Source organism: Dermacentor albipictus, chromosome 1 (assembly GCF_038994185.2).
Source record: "Dermacentor albipictus isolate Rhodes 1998 colony chromosome 1, USDA_Dalb.pri_finalv2, whole genome shotgun sequence".
NCBI lineage: Eukaryota > Metazoa > Arthropoda > Arachnida > Ixodida > Ixodidae > Dermacentor > Dermacentor albipictus.
In genome coordinates, this window is record NC_091821.1 from 82,032,743 (window position 1) to 82,055,914 (window position 23,172).

At 46.5% G+C, this 23,172-nt stretch overlaps 1 protein-coding gene and 1 long non-coding RNA gene across 4 annotated transcripts in view; one reads left to right on the forward strand and one right to left on the reverse strand.

Moving 5' to 3' along the window:
* The window catches only part of LOC135907442 (lysosomal alpha-mannosidase-like), a 566,544-nt gene that overhangs the window by 523,424 nt on the left and 19,948 nt on the right, over nucleotides 1-23,172 (reverse strand). The window contains exon 1 of one of the 3 annotated variants that reach the window (XM_065439125.2): nucleotides 21,245-21,397. The exons of the other annotated variants lie outside the window; for them this stretch is intronic. Coding sequence (XP_065295197.1) covers nucleotides 21,245-21,324 — 80 coding nt within the window. The 5' untranslated portion in view covers nucleotides 21,325-21,397. Of the gene's footprint in view, nucleotides 1-21,244; nucleotides 21,398-23,172 lie in introns of those variants that run through there. 3 annotated transcript variants of the gene reach the window in all.
* Nucleotides 13,465-16,347, forward strand: LOC135907469 (uncharacterized). The gene is made up of 3 exons (XR_010566008.1): nucleotides 13,465-13,592; nucleotides 14,627-14,708; nucleotides 16,195-16,347. It is a non-coding gene; the product is annotated as an uncharacterized lncRNA (long non-coding RNA).

Sequence of the window (23,172 nt, forward strand, 5' to 3'; positions counted from 1 at the left end):
CAATAGCAATAAATAGCGCGCAGAGGACGAGACAGCAAAATTCAGAGACACACGAACAGTACGAGGGCTATCTGATTCATGAACACAAACTATCGAAAGTCCGACATGTAGTACTCTGGCGATTCAGTGAAATATCGACGCGTTCCGAACCTCGTCACGAAATGACGGCAGAAATCAACGACAAAAGACACTTTCATTGCGAAGGTTTCTAGATTGGGAAAACGCACGCTGAGGGAAGGTCTTATTTTATTGAGACACCATTCCTTTCCGCGTCGAAGTAGGACGTGTCCGCCATTCAGTACGACCATTCATGCCGAAGCCCCTCCAGTGCTTCAAGTGTTGCAAGATTGGCCACGTAAAGGGTGTCTGCGTGAACAACATCGTGTGCCCAGCTGAAAAACTGTGTCGAAGGAAATGAATTTTCAGTTCCGTTTGGCGCTGCAGAGATTTAAAGTATGACACTCCTGACTTAGTGTGATGTATGATGTGGTGAATGAACCGTGTGGTACTGCGAGTGGTGAACCGCGGCGTGTTTCATGTGGTCTCAGGTGACTCAAGTTTAACGGGCGAGCTCTGAGCTGTTTTCAGTGACAAAGATAACTTTCGAAAGTGAAATTAGAAGAATGGGGGTTAACTGAGGGGCCCGATTTTTGTTAATCATATCATGAGAAGCCAACAAAGAACGACACCAAGGAAAACATAGGGGAAATTACTTGTACTTACTAACTGAATTAAAGAAATGACAAATTAATGGCAATGAAAGTGGATGACAAAACAACTTTCCGCAGCTGGGGAACGATCCCACGTCTTCGCATTACACGTGCGATGCTCTAACCGACTGAGCTACCGCTGCGCGGTTTTTCCATCCACTTTCTTAGACATTTATGTGTTATTATTAGAACTAACTTTCAGAGTGTTAGCCAGCGCCACCACTCACAAACCATGGCGGCGGATGTGGGACATCATCTCTGCCACAGGCGTCATGAGTACGCCATGAGTACTCGCCCACGTATATTTTGCAGAACTCCTGCTTTTATGTGTGCTCTCTGTTCCGACTACAATTTCGGTGCAATTATTCACAATACACGACCGGTGGCAGCTGCTCCTGCGCAATACATTGGAACAATGGACAGTGTCATTAGATTTTCCCTGACCGTTGCATATGTTTAAAGATGTAAACAAGATTCTTGAATGACAAAGTTTCATTAAAATATTTGTCCTCAACTTGTTCATTTCACGGCCTTTACATTTTTCATATCAGCGGCATGCACTGCTTTGTTGGTTTCGAACTGATATAGTTCGAAAGATTGTGTGATATTTTCTTTACTTATTAAATAGACAAAAAAACATAGAAGCATTGATATCAGTTATTTCGGGCATAATTTCGGGAACATACGAGTAGATTCTTTTATGAAAAAAAAATACATATTTCACTTGTCTTGACAATGCGTGGCATTTAAGAATTCGTTTATAGCATCTTTGGCAATGGCAATGCAGTTATTATTCATGTATTTGATCCCTCGACAAGTTTTATAAGGAGGAGGCCGGGCTGCAACGTGAGCACCTCCCCCCCCGGGCGAAATTTCCGGTTGCGCCACTGTTGAGCAGGTAATGAAAAGTCATCATCATCAGTCTATTTTATGTCCACTGCAGGACGAAGGCCTCTCCCTGCGATCTCCAATTACCGCTGTCCTGCGCTAAGCGATTGCAACTAGCACCCGCAAATTTCTTGATTTCGTCGCACCACCTAGTCTTCTGCCGTCCTCTACTGAGTTTCCCTGCTCTTGGTACCCATTCTGTCACGCTAATGGTCCAACGCTGACCTAATCTGCGCATTACATGTCCTGCCCAGCGCCATTTTTTTTTCTCTTAATGTCTATTAGAATATCGTCAATACCCGTTGCTCTCTGATCTAAACCGCTCTCTTCTGTCTCTTTAAGTTATGCCTGGCATTCTTCGTTCCATCACACTTTGCGCGGTCCTTAACTTGTTCTCAAGCTTCTTTGTCAGCATTTGTCAGTCTCTAAGTCTCTGCCCCATATACCATATACTATATATTATAATTTTACTACCTGCACTTATTGCTCAGTGGCTATAGTGTTAGGCTGCTGAGCACGAGGTCGCGGGATCGAATCCCGGCCACGGCGGCCGCATTTCGATGGAGGTGAAAACACCCGTGTACTTAGATTTAGGTGCACGTTAAGGAACCCGGGTGGTCTAAATTTCCGGAGTCCGTCACTACGGCGTGCCTCATAATCAGAAAGTGGTTTTGGCACGTTAAACCCCATAATTTTTTTTACCTGCACTTACTAAGAAGACAATGCTTTTTGTGACAAGTAACGTGTTGGTATTTGGTTAGTGGATATGACGACCTTTTTTTCTAACCCTTTAAAGGTCAATATACGTAAATATATATATACGTAAATATACGGCGCCGCGAACGAAGCCCGAAATGGTCGATGGCGTATATTTACGGCGCCGTCTGTGCGATTAAAAAGCGCGCCATTTTCCTAACTTTTTCTCTTCTGTCATGTGCTGCCGCTATGTGGGAATAGAGGGAATTTTTTTCGCGCGCCTCCCTCTCTCCGTTTTTGTTGCATGGTTTGTTTTAGAGCTAGTTCGCCCCCGCGCGTCTATACACTACCGCGCGCAGACGCGCGGTGGTTTGGGTTTGGTTCCGCGGGCGGTTTCGGCTTCTTTTACACCTGACGCGGCGTAGCCGACCTGGCGTGACGTAGCGCAACCACCGCGCGCGCGCGCGCCGGGTCACGTCGAAGTGTATTGGCGCCTTTACGCTCGCAAAACTGATGGCGATCTCGTTACGAATCGCTCAAAGGACGGCCGCTTGTTTGTCGATCGTTTAGTGCTCACAGGGGTGCGCATAGGAAGAATGCTGCCGTGCATGTGTTTCCGGTGCTTTTTTTTTTTTTTTGAGACTCGCGAAAGCTCAGTGCCTCCGATTGGCGATAAGATGAAGATTAGCGGAAGTTTATCACACATTTTGCTTTTTTGACGGGCACACAACCACGCAGTTTTCTTGAGTGCGCGCACCTACGCAGTTCGATTACGCTATGGATGTACAGTCGCCCAAATCTTTAACTGGTGTGCGGGAGCGGCGACTTTTCCGTGCGTCAGCGCCGTTTGACGGGGCGAGGCTGGAAACAGTCTGAGGCTAAGCGCATGCGGACAAAGCGCGCTCAGCTGGGCCCATCGTCTACTAGGCTGTTTCCAGCCTCGCCGCGTCATACGGCGCTGACGCCCGGAAAAGTCGCCGCTCCCGCACACCAGTTAAAGATTTGGGCGACTGTACATATTAGTTTAAGAGCAGGAACATTTGAGTCTTGCGAAATATTCTCGTGTGCGCATTTTCAAAGCCTTGAACTATGTGTATAACAATGCGTCAAATTTTTCATTCTTATAAGTTTATTTCCTTTCTTATTGCTGTTATTCATGAATGAAGAGTACATGTATACCACCGCAAGATGCATGCAATTGGTCTCCTGAGTTACTAAGCAAGGCAACATCATCAGCGAATCGCAAGTTACTAAGGTATTTCTCCATTAACTCTTTTCCCCAATCCCAATCCAGGTCTCTGAATACCTCCTGTAAACACGCTGTGAATAGCATTGGAAAGATCGTATCTCCTGTAGGGGTTGAAGGACGGACGTCGGGATGAAAACCAAAAACTTGGGAGGATTTATTCTACATTGTTTACAAGGAGGTGAGCGTCAATTAACAGTCGTACAGTCATTACGGGCCGGCAGCAACTCGGACGCTGCGGCCCGCGGCAAGAAGTTCGAGAGAGGTGAATCAGGGAATCAGGGCATATCCCAGACTCCTCAGGTCTCTCTGGAAGGCTTCTTATAAACCCTTCGAGCACTGTAAGTCACGTCATGTTTGACCAATGGGAGAGTCCGCTCCGATGACGCCACTTTCAGCCAATGGTAGGCGCCCGTGTCGCGGTGCCACACCTGGCGGCTCTCTGTGGTCTTGCCTCGCAGACTGGCAATGCACTTCTAACGAGGAGAAGGGGAGGGCTGCTCATGCTCCATTGTCGGATGCCCACCTGCTAATCCCGGCGGCGCACGAACTTGTTGGCACGTGAACTTGTTGCCCCAAACTTGTTTGCTCGGCCGCTCCTCTGGAATGCGCTTTCCTGCTTCTGCATTCCTCAATTAGCTGTGCTGCAATCCGATGTGGTCTGGGGAACTCGAAGTAAACGCAGGAAACAGCTCCATATCTAACAGCTCGTCCTCGCCCCGGTTGTTCTGAATGGCCGGTGAACTCAATTCGCTGGCCATGAGGAACGCTGAAAGAAGCTGCAGGGTACTGGGGTCGAGCCTCGTTTGACAACCCTCGGGATCCTGGGCCCTGGAGAACATACGTTAAACAAACCAAACAACACAGCGCTGCACCACGCGTAAGCGCAGGGTCTTCACCCCTGACTCGCCAGGCTATTACTGAGTCAAAATCAACCCTGATCTTTTATTTCCCCAATTTTGACAAAACAGTTCCAACCACCCTTCCAAACAGCTATCCATTTCTCCTCGATTGCCCACAAGACCAGAGTACTATTGTTGTTGCAAAACAAAAGGGTCGTTGACGATGCAAACAACAAATGAAAACAGCCGAACATACTTAAGTGGCCTGACTACACGAACAGCATGTTTCCAATCTATCGCAGTGGCGTACTTATCGCACGTATTGGTGCCACTGAACAATCTGGTCAACCTCACAAGTACGTAATCACAAGCGCACTAGCCTTGTGGTCACTAAACAGAACGCGTACTTGCGTTGTAGGCAAACTTTTCATTTACGCTTACTAACGTTTCTTCCCTGAAAGTCCTACAGGACACGTGACGTAAACGAACAATTAAACTCGCGGGACTTACACACTCCGCAGAACTCTTATAATGATGCGTCTTCTACTAACTCTTTCCACGCACGTTCACTAAAGAAGTCAGAATACGGCTGCCCTCAACACACACGAGCAACCCAGTCATAAATCTGCTTCCTTCCGTCCACACAGGACATGCGCTAATGGAACTAAGAACGCTTCTCCGTGCAAATCATGCACTCACTGAAAATCTACGCGCTTAACCTTAGAAAATTCAAAACACTTAAAAAGAAAGAAGGTTAAATAAACCACACGCGCGTTACGATAGGCCTCTCAACAATAACCTTGACCCTCAGGTTACTCACACACACAAAAAAAGCCTATCTACTTATTAATGAGCATCTCGCGAGACTACACGTTTACTTTAAACGCGTCTTTCAAATCTCGAGCTTCTCGAACGAAAACATAAACAAAGCTCAAACCTTACACATTGAAAGAAATCCAAGTCTCAATTCGCGAAAAACTTTCCGATGCTCAAAATAAAAAAAACAAGACACTCCATTTCTACTGAAGCGCTCTTGGCCTCCCGTTCCCGATTGCTTACGACTGACTCATACTTTCAGCCTGACCCGCGGTGGGCGAAGTTTCAAAGCTACTCTGGCTGCCGAGAGACAACAAAAGGGCTGATTCACTATCAGCTCCCCCAAGACGTTACGGTCTCCTGCCAATTTGCGTCCTGGCGCCCCGCTTTCAACACGAACTCGATTGACCGCGTCGCTACTCCCCACCTGGTCTCGTCCTGCCACCTTGCGTTTCTTCGAACTGCACGCTGAGCTGTGAAAAGAACTACGGAACGACGAGGAGCTTAACTGCCTCGTGCCCTTTGTCCGTGTCCGTGCAGAACATTCTTCGCGGTCCCCCTTTGACCTGTGGCTCGAACGTTTAGGATGCGTCAACATCGTCAGTGACGACCGCACCTTTCTTCTCCTCGCGCCCTGCCCATTTGGGTTTCTCGCCATTTTTGGCGGCGCTACATTATTTACCGACTTTCGGTCTTTACCGCGCTTCTTTTTACGGCGCTTTCTCTTTGCACTCGCTTTCATGTCGCCTCGTGCCTCGTGCTGGCCGGTACACATTTCGTCGGCCCGGATCGGTCTCTTACCCGCACAGTCTGAGTGATTCTCACTTAAATCTACTCTCTCTCTGCCTCGACTGGCGGACAGCTCAACCGACTCTGGCACAATGCAGCAGGCTTTACTCGAGTAAGACAACTCGCACTCTTGCGAACTGCCCTCTACTACATTGCCCAGCTCACGCTGTGCATCGGCACACAGCCCGTCGGTATCGATCGCTGTCTCACGCGCACAGTCCGAATGATTAACAACTGAATCATCCCTATCTAGGCCATCTAGACTGGCGGAGAGCCGCACCGATCCCTGAACAATGCAGTTGTATTCTCTTGAGCTACGCAGCTCGCAATCCTGAGAATTACCCTCAACTGCACCGCTCAGCTCGCACTTCACTTCTGCACGCACATCTGGCTCTACATGGGTGCCCGCGTCTGTCGCGTCAACAGTACCCTTTTCCTCGCTAGCAACCTCGCTAACCTTACCAGCGACGCACACACGCGGTAACTGTGCCAATTTGTTCGCAGCTGGCCTAGCTGTCTCCACAGTCATCTGTTGGCACAGCACCTCGTCGCTCTCACTCTGGCCTTTAACGGCCTCTATTGCCACTAAGGCATCGTTAGCAGCTAGCCTTTTCCCTTCACTTATGAATCTGCAGCTAATCTCACAGGCACTACTCTTTTCGTCGGCTTCTGGCGAAAAACCACTAGACACTTGCTCATTCTTTCGCTCTGTACTACCTACAGAATTCTCAGACAGCCGTTGTCTCTGTGCCAATAACTGATCACAATACTGTATCTCTTTGATCAGTGCTGCCTTCTCTCTCTCATACTTTTGCTCTCGCTCAAGCTTACGTTGATTCTCACGTTCGCGTGCCTTCTCACGTTCGTGACGCTGACACCTAAGAGTAAGTTCTTGAAGCTCATGCTTCCGTTCCTTCTCGCGTTGTTCACGCTTACTCTCACTCTTAAGTTCACGACGCTCCCGCAAACGTACACGACGCACACGCTCCCGTGGCTCCTGTATCACCTCCCAAGCAAGCGCAATGCTTTTGTCATCATTGCCACTATCATTAATCGCCTTTATGATAGCTGGCGTTTCCATCCGTTCGTCCGCCTCAACTCCCAAATCGTCGCACACCAACAACAAGTCCAACCTCGTCAACCTTCTAAGATCCATGGCAGCTGCCCCGACAGGTGGTTAAAACTGTTTTCCTTAATTAATTTGTGCAAACACACAATGCAACAAATTCCCGATTCCCAGAACTATCAAAATTGAACACACAACCTTTGAGTCTGGCGAATCATAAGGAAAAAAACCACGCGCTCACTTACGGTTGCAGCACCCTGCCATCCGGTTCATCTGTCCGCTGTTCCCGGTTCCTCCGGACTCCCTGGGTCGAAGGCTCGCTCCTTCTTCGCTACTCCCAGTTTCTTCGGACCTATTTCAACGAAGGCTCTCTTCTTCGCTCTTCCCGGTTCCTTAGGGTCTCTCTCGACGAAGGTTGATCCGTAGCGCTGCCACCAGCTGATGCATTCGGAGGCGATCCCACCGCTGCCACCAGATGTAGGGGTTGAAGGACGGACGTCGGGATGAAAACCAAAAACTTGGGAGGATTTATTCTACATTGTTTACAAGGAGGTGAGCGTCAATTAACAGTCGTACAGACATTACGGGCCGGCAGCAACTCGGACGCTGCGGCCCGCGGCAAGAAGTTCGAGAGAGGTGAATCAGGGAATCAGGGCATATCCCAGACTCCTCAGGTCTCTCTGGAAGGCTTCTTATAAACCCTTCGAGCACTGTAAGTCACGTCATGTTTGACCAATGGGAGAGTCCGCTCCGATGACGCCACTTTCAGCCAATGGTAGGCGCCCGTGTCGCGGTGCCACACCTGGCGGCTCTCTGTGGTCTTGCCTCGCAGACTGGCAATGCACTTCTAACGAGGAGAAGGGGAGGGCTGCTCATGCTCCATTGTCGGATGCCCACCTGCTAATCCCGGCGGCGCACGAACTTGTTGGCACGTGAACTTGTTGCCCCAAACTTGTTTGCTCGGCCGCTCCTCTGGAATGCGCTTTCCTGCTTCTGCATTCCTCAATTAGCTGTGCTGCAATCCGATGTGGTCTGGGGAACTCGAAGTAATCGCAGGAAACAGCTCCATATCTAACACTCCCTGCCTGACGCCCTTCTTTGTTGGGATTTTGTTGCTTTTCTTATGGAGGACTACGGTGGCTGTGGAGCCGCTATATATATATTTCAGTATTTTTACATACTGCTCGTCTACACCCTGATTCCGTAATGCTTGCATGACTGCTGTGGTTTCGATTGAATCAAACGCTTTCTCGTAATCAATGAGAGGGTTGAGTGCGGGGTTTAGGATGGCACCCAGTATACGCCACCTGCCCGTTGAGCTGCTCTTCTGGCTCAGCGAGTGGCAGAGGCCCTCCGAGCTTTGGCTGCGGCGCCTAGGGGCAAAACGAGCTATTTAGCTCGTTTCGAAGCTTGCCAGTATTTTTCTAGCGTTTATAAAGGCATAGGACCTTCATTTAACGCACAAAAATGAAGAGTCGAAAATATTGTTACGAGGACGCAGGAAGCATAGTGTTTCTTTTTTGCTTCGAACGTTTAAAAAAATGCCTATAATGTTTCCTCCAATTACGTCGCCCACACACAGTAGTAATTATTATTATTATTATTATTATTATTATTATTATTATTATTATTATTATTATTATTATTATTATTATTATTATTATTATTATTAGCGCGGGTCGTTCCTATCTTTAAGTCAGGGGTAAAAACTGCTGCGAGCAACTGCAGGCCTATTTCTCTCTTATGCGCAGCATCTAAATTATTCGAGTCAACTCTGCATTCAATAATTTAATCCTCTTTTAAAAATACTATCATTCCTCGGCAGCATGGATTCAGTTCGGGACGCTCCACCACTACCAACCTCGTTAGCTTCATGATGCATGCCTATCAAGCCGTGTATAAGAAAGGACAGCTGGATGTCATTTATTTTGACCTCAGTAAGGCGTTTGGTGTAGTATGCCACAAAATACTCCTTCAAAAGTTGACACAACTTTATCTACACCACTCTGTCACAGCGCTGATAAGAAGCTACCTACGCGACCGGTACTGGTATACGTTAGCGTAAACGGTCAGCCGTCAGAACTTTTTGCGGTTATAAGTGGAGTTCCTCAGGGGTGTGTCCTGGGCCCCCTTCTTTTCTCGCTATTCATTAACGACGTTTCGGCAGTCTTTCAAAACTCTTCAATTTTGTTATGTGCTGATTACGCGAAACCTTTCAAAGCGGTAAAAAAATTTTAATGATTGCGCCACCCTTCAGAAGGACATTGCAAATTTTGCGTCACGGTGCCCTGAAAACAACCTGGTCATAAATGCATCAAAAACGAAAGTTGTAAGCTTGACGCGGAAGACTGACAGGATCTTACTTCCCTATAGCGTTAAAGACGTTCTCCTGCCAAGAGCTCAGGGAACAAAGGGCCTTGGAGCGCACTTCGATAGTTCTCCGAGTTTCTCGCCCCACGCTCAACACACGAGGCTGCGTGCACTTGGAACGCTCGGCACAGTATGTCGGATGACGAGAGACTTCAAACAACCTGAGCCATTTGGAACGTTATGCAAGAGCGTATGCCTTCCATTTCTTGAGTGCGCCTCCATGATTTGGGGCGGCGCTTTAGGTCAAATTGCGAACTTCTCGAAAATGCGCATAAGAAGTTCACATATATATATAACCATTGATTCTGTCAAACGCCTTCCATCTCGATCCACAGAGCTAACGCAGACACTCACGTTGCCTACCCTCACCTGTGGACGCAATAAATCGGATATTGTTTTTCTTCACAAATTACTACATGGAAAAATCTGCTGCTCGCACTTGCTTTCTGTAATGTGCGCTTTTACATTCCGCAGAAAGGCCCAAGGAAACTGCGCGTCTTTCAGCCTTCAAATTTTGTAACCCTCTATCTAGAGTGCAGGCGACATGTAACGCCCATTCAGAGTGCCGAGTATCTTCGTGCCTAATTTTAATATTTTCCTGAAAGGAGTATTGCAGAGGATTTTCAATAACTGAACAAAAACTCTCATATCTGTCGTGTGTTCCGTCATTCTGTAATAATTTTTTCTGTTTCTCCACCTTTGCTTTGTATTCTCTTCGTGTACACATTTTATGCTCTGTAAAAATCAGCATCGCGAAATTAATCATTTCTTTTATGTGTGTATGTGTATATGCGTGTGTGGGCGTGCACCGTTTTCCTGTGCATTGTTTTGCCGAGTGCGCCAGCACCAAGACCCTCGAGCTTGTTCCTGGGTACATTAATGAAGGCCTTTGATTATTATTATTATTATTCTTATTATTATTATTATTATTATTATTATTATTATTATTATTATTATTATTATTATTATTATAATCATCATCATGATAAAAGACGAGCTCTTGTCTTCAAGAAGCCGTCGGATCTGCGCATTAAAACGTTAGGATCTGCTTGCGCGCCGATGTAATGACAATGCGGTAAATGAATTGCCAGTGAGGCAGCGAGTTAACATAACCAGATACAGATACGAACAAAACAATTAATCTGGGAGAAACTTCGAATCGACTAAGGGGGGACTTGCGACTGTAGTGGCTGAGTTTTGCACGATAACGGCTCTTACGATGAATGCCGATGATGGACAAGCTCAGTGGAATACTGTGATTTGTTTGCCTCGTGCCCACTTTCGTCCGTTCGAGGAGAACGCAGCACGGAGAAAAGCAGCAAATAGTGGTAAGACATGCTCCTATCTTTTGTTCATTTGTTGCTGTGGTAGGCTAGGCGGTTCCAAACATTCTACCACATGAAATTTAAAAAAAGAAGAAGAAAGTACTTCGTCGGCGCAGCAGTATCTTGTCAGAATGGGTACCGCTATTGATATCTGAAACAGCTGCTACAGACGTCATTTTAATTTTCTCTTTCTGTTTTAATGCGTTTAGCATTCTTCGCGAAATAAACGCGATTTCTTGAGACTGTTCAACCGTTTGCGTGGGCCGATCCCAAAGATGCGCAGTCCAACTCGGCGGTAAAAACCCAACGGTGGTACCACTGGTACTATGCAGTACAGCAGGGTGGCACGGTGGTAAGGACAGCATTCTCGCACTCTTCCCTCGTGACAGCTGTCGTTTTGAGGTGCTGTCGTTGAGGCGCTGCACGGGGTTCCGAACTGGCCCTAGAGCAAGTGGCGCTCGAAGTACCGGTTGGCTCCCGTGTCCGGGTAAGGCGCGGTGGTAAAGAGACCGCCACCCAGAACACATAGCATGGGCGCCGAATACGGGAGTGGGGGAGTGCTCCGGGGCCCGAGCCCCATCCGAAGTTTACCAGGGAGGGGGAGTAAAGCCCCCCCCCCTCCACCGGCGATGCCGACGCCCCCCCCCCCCTCCTGCCCTAAAGTGTCACTGCCAGAGTCCTGTCACCCACGTCATTCGAGCTTTTTTTTTTTTTGCCTCTACCTTCTCAATTAAAATTATATTGAGGCTTAAAGCTTACTGCATAATTATTGGCGCGAACGTGCACGGCTTTTAATTCATACTTTCGCTTTATTTCTGCAAATCCTGACGATAGGAGGACAAGCGCATTAGAAGCACCAGCGGCGGCTACGTCATCCGTATTTTCTCAATTGAACATTTCAACATCTAAATTCCACTGTAAACACCATGCACAGACACAATATATCTATATATATACACAGGACAACGCTCGTTATATTTTTTTAAAGAGAGAGAGGTAGCCAACCAACAACTATTTCTAATAGTATGGATAGCCTATGCCTAGCGAATGAGTCGTTGTTCTGTCATTGTCTTCGTTTGAAGCGCTGTTTCCCTTTCCAACTAGAGTATGAATATGTTGCTGTATGTTCAGCTTGCCTCAAATTGTGTTGCGTGCTTTTTTTGACCCTGAAAATAACCTGCAGACTTCAGTGACACCGTCGGCAGAGTCTTTTATCAAAGGCGTGTGAAATACACGCGAATGATGTGTGTATCAGTATTGCTTCTGTTTCCAGTAAGCAATGCTAACGACACGAGAAAAAAAATTCGCCGATGATTATGATACTCTCTAACGCGAAATTTGAGCGCAGCTGTTTAGATATCTTGAATTCGCGATATATTGCGACAAAGAATTTGATTCAGAACTACAGGGTCCTCTCGGCGGCGGCGCGGAGCCTCTCCTCGGGCAGCTCCTTTAGCAGCAGCGGCAGTCGAAGCCTTTCCACCGGTAGCGTCGCTCATTGTCCAGAAAGAAAGCGGGAACACGGGAAAGCGTGGGTCGCATAGAGCGCATTGTCTAGCGGCGGCGGCAAAGGCGAAGCAGCGCATGCGAAGTGGGTCCGAAGCCCACGCCAGCGCATTGTTTCCATACATGGTATCGGTGGACGCGCTCGCCGCATGCCTGGTCGCCGCCGTGGAGCACGTCTCGTGCGGCACTTCGCTTTCCTCCTCATCCTTTCGCCATACTCTCCTCCTCCACTTTCCTCCTCGCGCTCTCTTCGCTCTCGCCGTCTTTCAACCCCCGCTGCGCGCCGCGTTCGCTCTTTCGTACTTCGCTGTGCTCGTTCGCTCGGTTACGCCGAGGCACGCCGACGCTCAACGCAGGAGCAGGTGCCTAAGAGCCGCGCTCTAAAAAAAAAACTATTCTAATAATTTAAAACATTTATGAGGGATAGAAACATCGCCACTTGCATTCAGAGGTCATAAATATATATAATTAACTCCGTAACCGAAATGAGGCCAAGCCGGATTCACTCGAAATCAGAATCAATAGCACTGATGTGCAGCGGCACTTATACTTGGACTCACAGTAAAAAAAAAGAAGAAAAGGAGACTGCAGTTGCACTGGAAAGGCGAAGCGATATTAGTGATAGCGAAGTACAAGACAATTACGAATGAAGATTCCACCACCGAGTGACGCCAGATTCTTGGTGGTGCGAGCGGACTCAGGATGTGAAATTGATATGTCCTCTACTATGAAGCCTTGTAAATGCTCATATGAGACCGCCACTTCTGTGAACCATTGTTCGAGGCCACACGAAGTTTCTTCAAGTGCAAATGTTATTAAAGGTAACATATATGGGAATGGGAAAGCTGGTGGAGCTACCCCCCCTCCGCCCCCTTCCCGGAAAAATGAAAACTTTCCACCTATGAGACATAGTGCAACATAGTGCCATAAATAATCACCTCTCAAAGTATGCTAAACACATTCTTAGATAGCAACCGGGGTTAGGTTCTTAACAAATTTTCTTTGGCTGAAATTACACCACAAAGGAGCTTACACATAAATGCAGATACGCATAACTACAAGCCAAAACATATCACTTCAGTCTGGAGGCGCGATATATCCGCGTAATAGCCGCGCTTATACCGTCAGATGCAATTCCATGTAGCGCTTTCGCGGTGCGCGGAGACGCCGATAGTGGCGCCACGACCTGGGGCTTTAGAGAAGGTGGCGACCGCGTGATCAGGTTGCGGCCCTTCACGTCTTACAGGCTGCGTTCAGTTCTGTCAGCTTGTCTAGAGAGCCGAAGAGTAGTCCCCGTCTGACAAGCACGAAAACGAACGGAGACATGGCCGGCAAAGGGTGAGCATGCTCTTTCCTATGTAAAGATAGCTAAGTGTTTAATAATTTTCGCAGAATTAACCGAAAGCAGCGAACGATTGTCTTTAATCTCAAAGCTGTCCACTATTCCAGTGCGCTCTGACAGGTACCGGCTCCGTACGCAACCAGAGAGACGCTTATTGAAATTAAGTTGCTGTCTGTTCGAGCTCGCGTTATGTACGTTTTAAAGAAGTCTCGCTTTTTACCTTAGTTGCTGGCGCGGGAAAGCAGCAGTGCCGGATCAACGAGCGATTCGTTTGGAAAAACACAAACGTTAATCAGTTCGTGGCAGTAGTCGCCTTCCACTCGTCCAGTGGCGAATTCCGTCGGTTGGTTAGGAGGAATTATCTGCTGCTTCGCGCCTAAGATCATGGGACGCGTTCGTCAGTTCGGAGAAAGACTGCCCGTTCTTCGCTGGCGGATTCCCAGCGAGTCGCTTCGAGTGCAACCGGCCGTTGCATGTGTGATTTCGTGATCGGAAAGACAAAAGAACCACTGGCACTCTCTGGCGTTCTGCAGCGTAGCACTGCTCCAAATCGAGCAGCGCAATTCGCCGCTAGCTTTAAGTCTGCCGAACTGAAGTTAGCTTTCCGTTTGTCATCGGCGATCAGACTAAACCCGTATATATGGTGCGCTCGCTATCATGACCGAAGTTCGTTATTAGGAATGACTCGAGCTTGACAACTGCCTAAATTTGTGAACAAGGAGGCCTTGTTCTAATGGTAGGAGCGTTGCAAAACTGTGGCCGTTTGGCTTCGATATCTCTTGTATGTGCAATCAGACGACTCTCGAACCGCAAAAAGACAAATTACGGTGGATCTACTACAATCGTACAGAGGGACTTAACGCCTTTCGCCACTTGCGACTACATCATGCATCTCAGAGAGGCGCTACGAAGGCTGAGCTGCACTTATTCTTTGGCTTCCTTAATGTGACCTCTTTGCTGGATGTGTTACATAGCGTGCATTCATGGTGCTCCTAAAGGCAGCTGCATAATTTCGGGCTTTCCCTTGCAGGATAAGAAAGCGACCGGCATCTGAGACCGGACAAACCCAGCCCTTGGAAATGCTGGACTTGCAGCTGCTGCGGCTGCTGCGGGTGGGAATTTTTTCCTTTATACGTGAGATATGACCGCAGGCGCGCACTGGGGCTACATGTCCAATGGAAGTCAGCTGTGCAGAATAGGAGAAGGTGCTCAAACTCCGGTCCCGATGTCAGATTCGTCCTATGTTTCTTGTAGGTCCGATCCGCCGACTTCTCCGAAGTGAACAAAGGTCCACGCTCTTGACTAGCGACCGACGTTTGTGGAGAACGAGTGGCTACTCGCCGCCGGCAGCCCGACGCTCCCTTTTCTCAAGCACTCGGCCTTGCACGTATTCTTTCTCGGCGTCTCGGGATTAAAGAAGCACGCGCGTATGCCACATTCTCCTTCGAGTGCAATGTTCGCGACATCAACCGATATTGTATTAACTTTTTATACAGGAACGGTCACAGCACGTAATATGGTGGACCACTCCTTCATCGTTTTTATTCTGTCGCCTTCTGTTTCTTTTCGAACTACTTCACGGTATTCTCACCTGTGCCGAGCTCTTCAGTTGTATCATGTGTCGTATTCCGCGCAAGATCACCAGAGAACCTAGACCTCTCCATGTTTTTATTTTGTCGCGTCCTCGTGGGCATTGCTGAGCTGACTAATGTTCCGTTACACAACCCCACGGCGGTAGGAGCACCGACTCGGCGGCTGTTTAAAGGCGAGAGAAGCGAAAGTTAGGGTATTCGCGTGAGTGGTACGGCTAATATTATTATTATTATTATTATTATTATTATTATTATTATTATTATTATTATTATTATTATTATTATTATTATTATTATTATTGGATTTTTTTTATCCAACAGTGGTATAGATCGGGTCCAGAAAAAAGTTTCGAAGCATATATCATCGCCGCTTTGCTAACGCGGACACTGGACCTGGTCCTTGCACGGTTTCTATTGTAATTGTCCTGACTTTGCAGCCGATGTTATCGCGCTGACCTTCTGTTTCTTTTCAAACTACTTCACGGTATTCTCACCTGTCCCGAGCTCCTCAGTTGTATCATGTATCATATTCCGCGCAAGATCACCAGAGAACCTAGACCCCTCCATGTTCTGCCTGTCGTCACCAACACTCAAAGGACCCCAGAATACTGAGTCTTAATAACGCCTATTTTTATGATCTCGACATTTTTTTCTGAACTCACTGTCATTGTTTTGCCGTGCTTTACGTTGTTGTATCATAGTTTCACACATTGTTCATGCCTTTCTCCTCCTTTTATATTTGCCTTGCGCTTTCTTGTATGTGCTCTTCTTCTCATAATTGTTCTTTTTATTCATTGTTTTTTGCTTATATTCCCCTGCAGGTTTGTGTTTGTTTATTTGTTTTCTTTGTTTTTGCTTTTTAATGTATGCGGGCGCCAGCACTCACACCTTAGGGTTGTTCCTGGGCACGGTGATTGATTGATTGATTGATTGATTGATTGATTGATTGATTGATTGATTGATTGATTGATTGATTGATTGATTGATTGATATTCTTGCATTTCAGCGCCTCCTCATCGTACAGATTTGGTGTATGGAACAAAGGAGACGACTCCTCGAGGAGCTTATGGAAATGATGGATAATGTTCAAGAATAGCACATGCTGCGACTTCTCTCTTTTTTAAAGTATTTTTATTGAAATGTAATAAACCTTCTTCTCCTGAAATGAATGCCCTATTTCTTACTTGACTATCGCGCGCTGGATTTTGTGCACCGAGAAGTGTGTTTCATAGAAGCCGTAAACAACCACTGAAACAGCGTTTTTCGAAGCCGAACCTGCAGAACAGAGGCTCTATATGTTTGCCGCCTATGCCACCTTTTCAGTCAGCAACGCGGCAGTTTAAGCGCCAGTTGCAATTGTCGGCGACAAAACTGCACAATTGGTGACAGGACATGCAGAGCTTGTCTTTACATTTCTTTTTTTAATTTGGAATGAACGTACAAGGACAATGGTGACGTCTATTGCTTTTCAAGTAGCAGTAATTAAAAAAATGACAGGAAAAGAAAGGTCAGGAGTTGAGGAAATAAAGCCTTAAGTGAGCTGAAGAGCAAAGGCGTGGCAGTGGCAAGTTGGTATATCATGACTTTTTTAGGTTTGTAGCGCAGCTCAGAACGAGCAAAAAAAGGAAGGTGGAAGGGGTAATGAAAAGGAGCGGAAAACAATTCTCCGTTCCTTTTCATTACCCCTTCCACCTTCCTTCTTTGCTCGTTCTGAGCTGCGCTACAAGCCTAAAGAAGAGCTGAAAGCGTAAACAAGGTGGAGACGTCGCCCAAGATGCAACGGAAGATATAGATATCAAGGCCGACAACAAGCCGCATTATACATTCCCGATGAATTGCTGTAGGGAGAGACTCGTTACTATGTAGTCGGGGGAAAGAAAGGGGCACGATCGGTGTCGATGAGGACAGAAGGAAGAGTGCGCGAAGGTCACTGCTCTAAACTCAGAAAAAGAAAACTTAGTAAAAAGTTCAGTAACCCCGGCATACTACATCTCACGGATCGTTACTAACATTTTACTAACTATTTGCTAACGCATGGGATTCATAGATGCTTGAAGGTGAAGTTAGTAAAGGCCTCGTGATGCACGTGGTCTTTCATGCCATGTAGTGGTGGTCTTAGTGTGGCATTTTTATGAACTGTAATTGCTTTCATGATGCAGGATTAACGTTAATGTATTACTTCGTGGCGGATATATATATATATATATATATATATATATATATATATATATATATATATATATATATAATTATATATGTATTTTCGACTGTACTCAATACAAATTTGGGTACACAACTTTGTTTAGTGAAGCACCACCTCAACAGCCCCAAGTGAATGAGTGAACTTAGCATCTCCAATGCAAACTATCCCTTCGCATGACCTAGCGACCTCAGTCATACAATCGAATGACCGTTTACAAAGCAATGCTGAAGATTGGTCTTCACTTGAATGACACTGTATATTGTTCAGTAACTGTTGTCACATTGTGCCCCTGCAAGCCGGCAAATTTCTCCTAAGTAGCATTCCAAGTCATCTGTGACATAATTCAGTTCAGTTTATATTTTATTTATGTTTCAGGGAAAGGAACCGAAAGTGGCGAGAAAAAAAGCAGTGGTGACCACCGCTTGACTATCCTGACCTCGCAAAGTCGAACAGCGTCAGCGCATGATACAGAAGTGATGTATGACAGTCGTTGTTAATCGTATGCAAAAAAAAAATGCAACACGAAATGCAGTTTCCAAAACAAACAATTTTTTACAATGAATCACACAATGGCGTACCAAGTATTTCTCGAGTAGGAGGACAAACCGGAAACCGTCCGACCCTTTCTCTCTCTAATATATACACACACACACACACACATATATAAATATATATATATATATATATATATATATATATATATATATATATATATATATATATATATATATATATATATATATATATATATATAAATATATATATATATATATATATATATATATATATATATATATATATATATATATATATATATATATATATATATATATATCCACCGCTTATCCTAGATATGTTGGTGAAAACGACCTTCAGGAATGTCGAAAGTTGAGCAAATTGGTGACCGGACATTTTGGCAGTGTTTGTCCTGTGCGCTCTTTCTACTTTATTCTGTCGTGTTTTTGTTTCTTGCGTCAAATTTTAAGAAAAACGGCAGTGTCTAATGTGCAGAGCCATTACAATACCACTCATATTTTTTTTTTTCTATCGATATGTGTCACTTTTGACGTTGTCTGTTCATGTTATATACCGCAACTATATAATATATATAGTTCTGGCATTGACAATCCAACAATTTCATGCCGTAAAGCATGCTATCGTTGGTCGCGGCTGATTATAATAATTTATCCAGACCTACCCCCCCCCCTCCCTCGTCATTAGGTTAAATACGGCAAGCTAATTTTGTGTTTTCTAATATGATTAGGTGGTCCCCAAAACCTGTGCATTATGCCAGAAGCACAACGCGAAACTTGTTATGGCGGGAACTTACCAGTGACAGCCTTCTCCAAAATGCCAGCATGTATGGCGTGAGCCATACACGCTTCTCCGTTCGTCGTTTCCTACAGCTCTTTGCGGCGAGAAACTAAAGACAATCCTCGCTGCCCGTACAGGGGATGCGTAAAAAAAGGAAATCCCTGCTTACGTGGCGAATGCATTCGGAAAGAAAATTCGGCTTCAGCTGTTATTTGTTGGATTTTTCAGCGCGCAGTCGCACGCATCCGCCTTCAAAAGTGTGCGTGTGTGTGTGTGCGGGGGGGGGTGGAGGGGGCAATGGCATACTTTGCCCCTCCACTGGCGACAGTGGCAAGTGTGCCCCCCGGTAAATACGTCTATGTAATCACAGTTCAATTAATAAAGCTCGCTGGTTACAAAGCATATTAACTATTACACGTACGTATGCACACAAAATAATAATGAAATAATTGCGAAAATTTTAATTATCCGGTCCAACAAACGTTCAAAAACAACTCCTCCAAAGACACCTTAACAACGGAACGTGCAGCATTTATTGTGACGGCAGTGGGTTTCTTTTAGTTTTTTTTTCTTTTTCTATTCATTCATTAACTTGTTTTTAGGGGGGAGTACAGGGGGGAGAGGATACTTGGCTCGAACGGAGGTGTATGGTGTGTGTGTGTGTGTGTGTATGCTTCAATTACGCGTGAGCTCGGAGGCGAGCATCCAGGCAGCCTACATCACGGTTCATTAAATTGCGGGCCGATCGCTCGACAACGCAAGTTCGCTTTTTACAAGCCGTGAACGGTTCGCGCATTCCCGTTTTGTGGCTCGCTGTGCCGTTATCGGTGCTGACTTTCTCGCCGCCCACGGTCTTCCAGCATATAGACAATGCGGAGACATCTCCTATACGCCACCGCCTTGTTTTCGAACCAAGTCATTACCGCATTTACGGCAGCGGCAACCACTGCTGTGGCACCTTCATGTGGCACGGTTGCCAATGGGCATTTTGCAGTTTGCTGCAAGACTTCTGTCGTCCTTAAATGGTGTCGTAGGTTTAGGGGAGTTGAAAATCCATTTTTACAAACAACGCTGGGATGAGGATACGAATGGAAAAGACAGCCAAGCGATAAACTTTCGACCATCTTTTTTTTTCTTTTATGCGAACCTTTCTCAGCGAACCCTCCCGTACTTTGCGGACCGTGGCTGCGGCTGCTGTCTTGCCGAATAGCTTAACACAGGACCGCACACGTATATAACGAGCCGGTTTATATGTACGGCCATCTGCACGACATCTGCAGATGTGCCGGTGGCCGGCTCTGTTCTCTATGGAACTACGCAGTGAAACAACAAACGCTACTAAAATATTGCAATCGTAACAGATATACGCCTTCGAGCACGCCAATCCTTCCCTAAAGCAAATCGATTTCTTTGGTTCTTTCTTTTGCTTCCGTGCTCAGAGGAACATGCGGCCGCAATCGCATGCTTCTCTCCCGCCAGCGACGACTAAATTCTTTGAGGCGCACGTGTCTTCTCCCGGGAGCTTTGAGGCGCCCGAAAGTTTAGAGGCTGTGGTCGGTATTTGGGAACGAGAACTTACAGAGTCGCCATCTGTCGGAAGTGTCTCGCTTGCGTAGTATGAATGATAACGCGGCGCGCTCCTCATAGGCTGTCATAGGTTTGGCCATGGTTTGGCTTACGGCGCTTAATGAAAACACCTCGCAGTAACCCTCCTGGAGATTTCTGTAAGTACTCTCAAAACGAGAGACGTTTTTATCTGTCAAAATAATAAGCCTGGGCAAACTGAAAGCACAGAATCGTTCACAGACGCTATCCCTTTACCGAACAGTGAACGCCACTGCGCGCGGTCGCCGCGATGAAGTCTCCCGAACCGGCTTCTTGCGTGAAAGGTAGGCAAACACTGAGAGCAAACGATGTGAAACATGTTCTTATAGTGGGCTGTCTGTATAACCGAATGGAGCATAACAGAATGAAGCCTCAATGCAGCGATCGCACGGGTTCACAGCGATCGACTGCGCGTCTGCATGTATGTCCGCGCACAATGTTTTGCTTTCGCCGCGAGCGCATTTCCGCACCGTGCCGTGAGCTTTAGGCCGCAGAATATCAGCATTTGACAATATACAAGCAACCAGTGTTGCGTGGACGATATCAGAGCTGTTCAAAAATAATTTTGTAATAGAGACTTCGACGCCTACGGCGACTGTGATCTGCAGTCGCGATGATTCAATCTTTTTTTTTTCTAAATTCTTGGACGTTTCAATATTATTTCTCAAGTTGCGTCGCGCTGTATGTTTATCGGTCTTGTCAGCGTGCGATTTCCCGCTGCTTATTTTTCCCAATCCAGTACATTAATTCATAACACAAAGATGACCACGTGTCATGCCTTTGTTTTTTAATGTGCTTCTTAGCGCTCCCTTTCCATTTCAGTGAACTTGCCAGTATGTAGCATCAACAAGTTCATAGACCAAATAAATCGTCATGACATTAACCGGGCAGCAGGCGCGGGCGAGCGTCTCAGTGAGCGTTTTCTGCTACTCACCGAACATCGCAGTCCCGACGCCGTAGCAGTAATCTTCCTAGCGTCGGTGCTTGCTGCATACCCGAGTTGGAGTAGCCCATGGCTGTTTGCGGGTTCCAGGTTTGGCGAGCCAAGCTTCACGCAGCTTTTTGTCCTGCGGCTACGTGTTAATAAGGCTGATACCAGGCTCCGTTGCATACGTCAGGCACTGCGGTACCGAGCAGTAGCCTACCATGCTTTCGAATGCTGTCAAGCAGATCCCCAAGGCGGGAAACCTCACCACTTAACCAGAACCGCAGCGCAGGTGGGACTTTAAACTTTCGTTTTCAGTCTGAAGCAGCCGCCGCGGTGGCTGTGTCCACGTGATCCCTCGTGTCACGTCACGCCGACAGTGGCGCCAGCTTTTCCAGCGGTGAAGCTCGCCCCCATGTGCACTATGTCGCGTGTCTCCGCCGCCTTGGCTGACAGTTGCGGGACGTCGCCTAAGTCCGCCGCGCGTCTGTTGTCGAGATGCTCTTTTGCGTCTTGTCGGCTCACCACAGCTTCGCTTAGACCGACTCCCTCGGTGCGTAGGATATGCATGATCTAAAGTACCTTGCTCCGTGGAGTAAAGAGCCCACAAAATCTACTCGCATTACGTCAGTGCGAGTTGATACGGCAATGCGGGGGAATTATCGGTTCAGGCAGACATCATATGCTAGGAAAACTAAAGCCATTCCATTCACGTATTAGTTAGATTATTTAACTTCTTAGACACACACTTTACAGGCACATGTTTGAAATGGAAAGTGCAAGGGCATCGTCATAATAATCTATTTCCGTGTTTCTATATTTCAATGGCCATGTAAACCTAAATAACTGGCGTCAATTTATTCGTTCCGTTTACCTGATTACTCACTCGGCAACGGCAAGCGCGGCTTTCGGCGCAACCCCCCTTTGACGTAGTCGAGCGACGGCAGTGACTCGAATGCGTGTCTGTAAAACGCTCTTTGGATAATCAAAGGCGTGTAAAGGCGGACAAAGTACCAGCTGGACAAAGTACCATAAGACGCTTTCAGCACCCATCCCCCGCCCATCTGCTCCTCTCATCTCTGTTACGTCTCTGACACAGCAAGCACGCTCACGTTCGCTGCAGCTGCGCTGCACCGACACTCCGCAGGGCACCTGTATTCATTTAAACAAGAGTTTTCCAATATCTTTTTTTTTAAGTTATCACGCAACGGCGCACTAGTTCACCTGTCTCTCTCTCTCTCTCTCATCTCTTGTTCCACCGCTGACTGCAATTTCTCTACACGTTAATTGCACCGGATTGATTTTTCACCTCTCGAGACCTTGTAAAACGTACAAGCCGAAATATGCCTACGTGCGCGTTTTTGCATTCGGCTGCCATCGAATGCAAAAATTGCCTCGTTCTCAGCGAACACCATACAGTATACGGGGTGATCATTTTGAAGTTTTACAGAATAAAAAAAAAAATACCTGGGGCAAATAGCATAATTCCAGTCATAGAGCTGGATCATTCAAAGAGGCGGACATGTGCGAGAAATCGAAACAGATAATCAAATGATTGACCAATATTCACTAATTAAGTTATTAAATAATTACTCTACGCTACTTATTGTTGTTTGTAAATTGTAGCCGGTGAGTCAGCAAGGCGTATCTACTTGGAACATTTTTTTTTTTTTTAAGGATGGCACGGGTGTCGAGATTTCCGCCATCAGACTTGCGGTACAAGTGCACTGTTGTTCCACCTATTTAACAAAACGCGTTTTTATACACTGACGCCGGAAAATAACTAGAACGCCCGTGTATTTAGTCGCACAATTTGGCAATGAATATCTCGAAATGGTGCCATCCTGAAAATTCATTCTAAGCGGATACGCCTTGCGAACTCACCGGCTACAATTCGTAAATTGCAATATGTGCCATGAAGTAATAAATTAACAAGT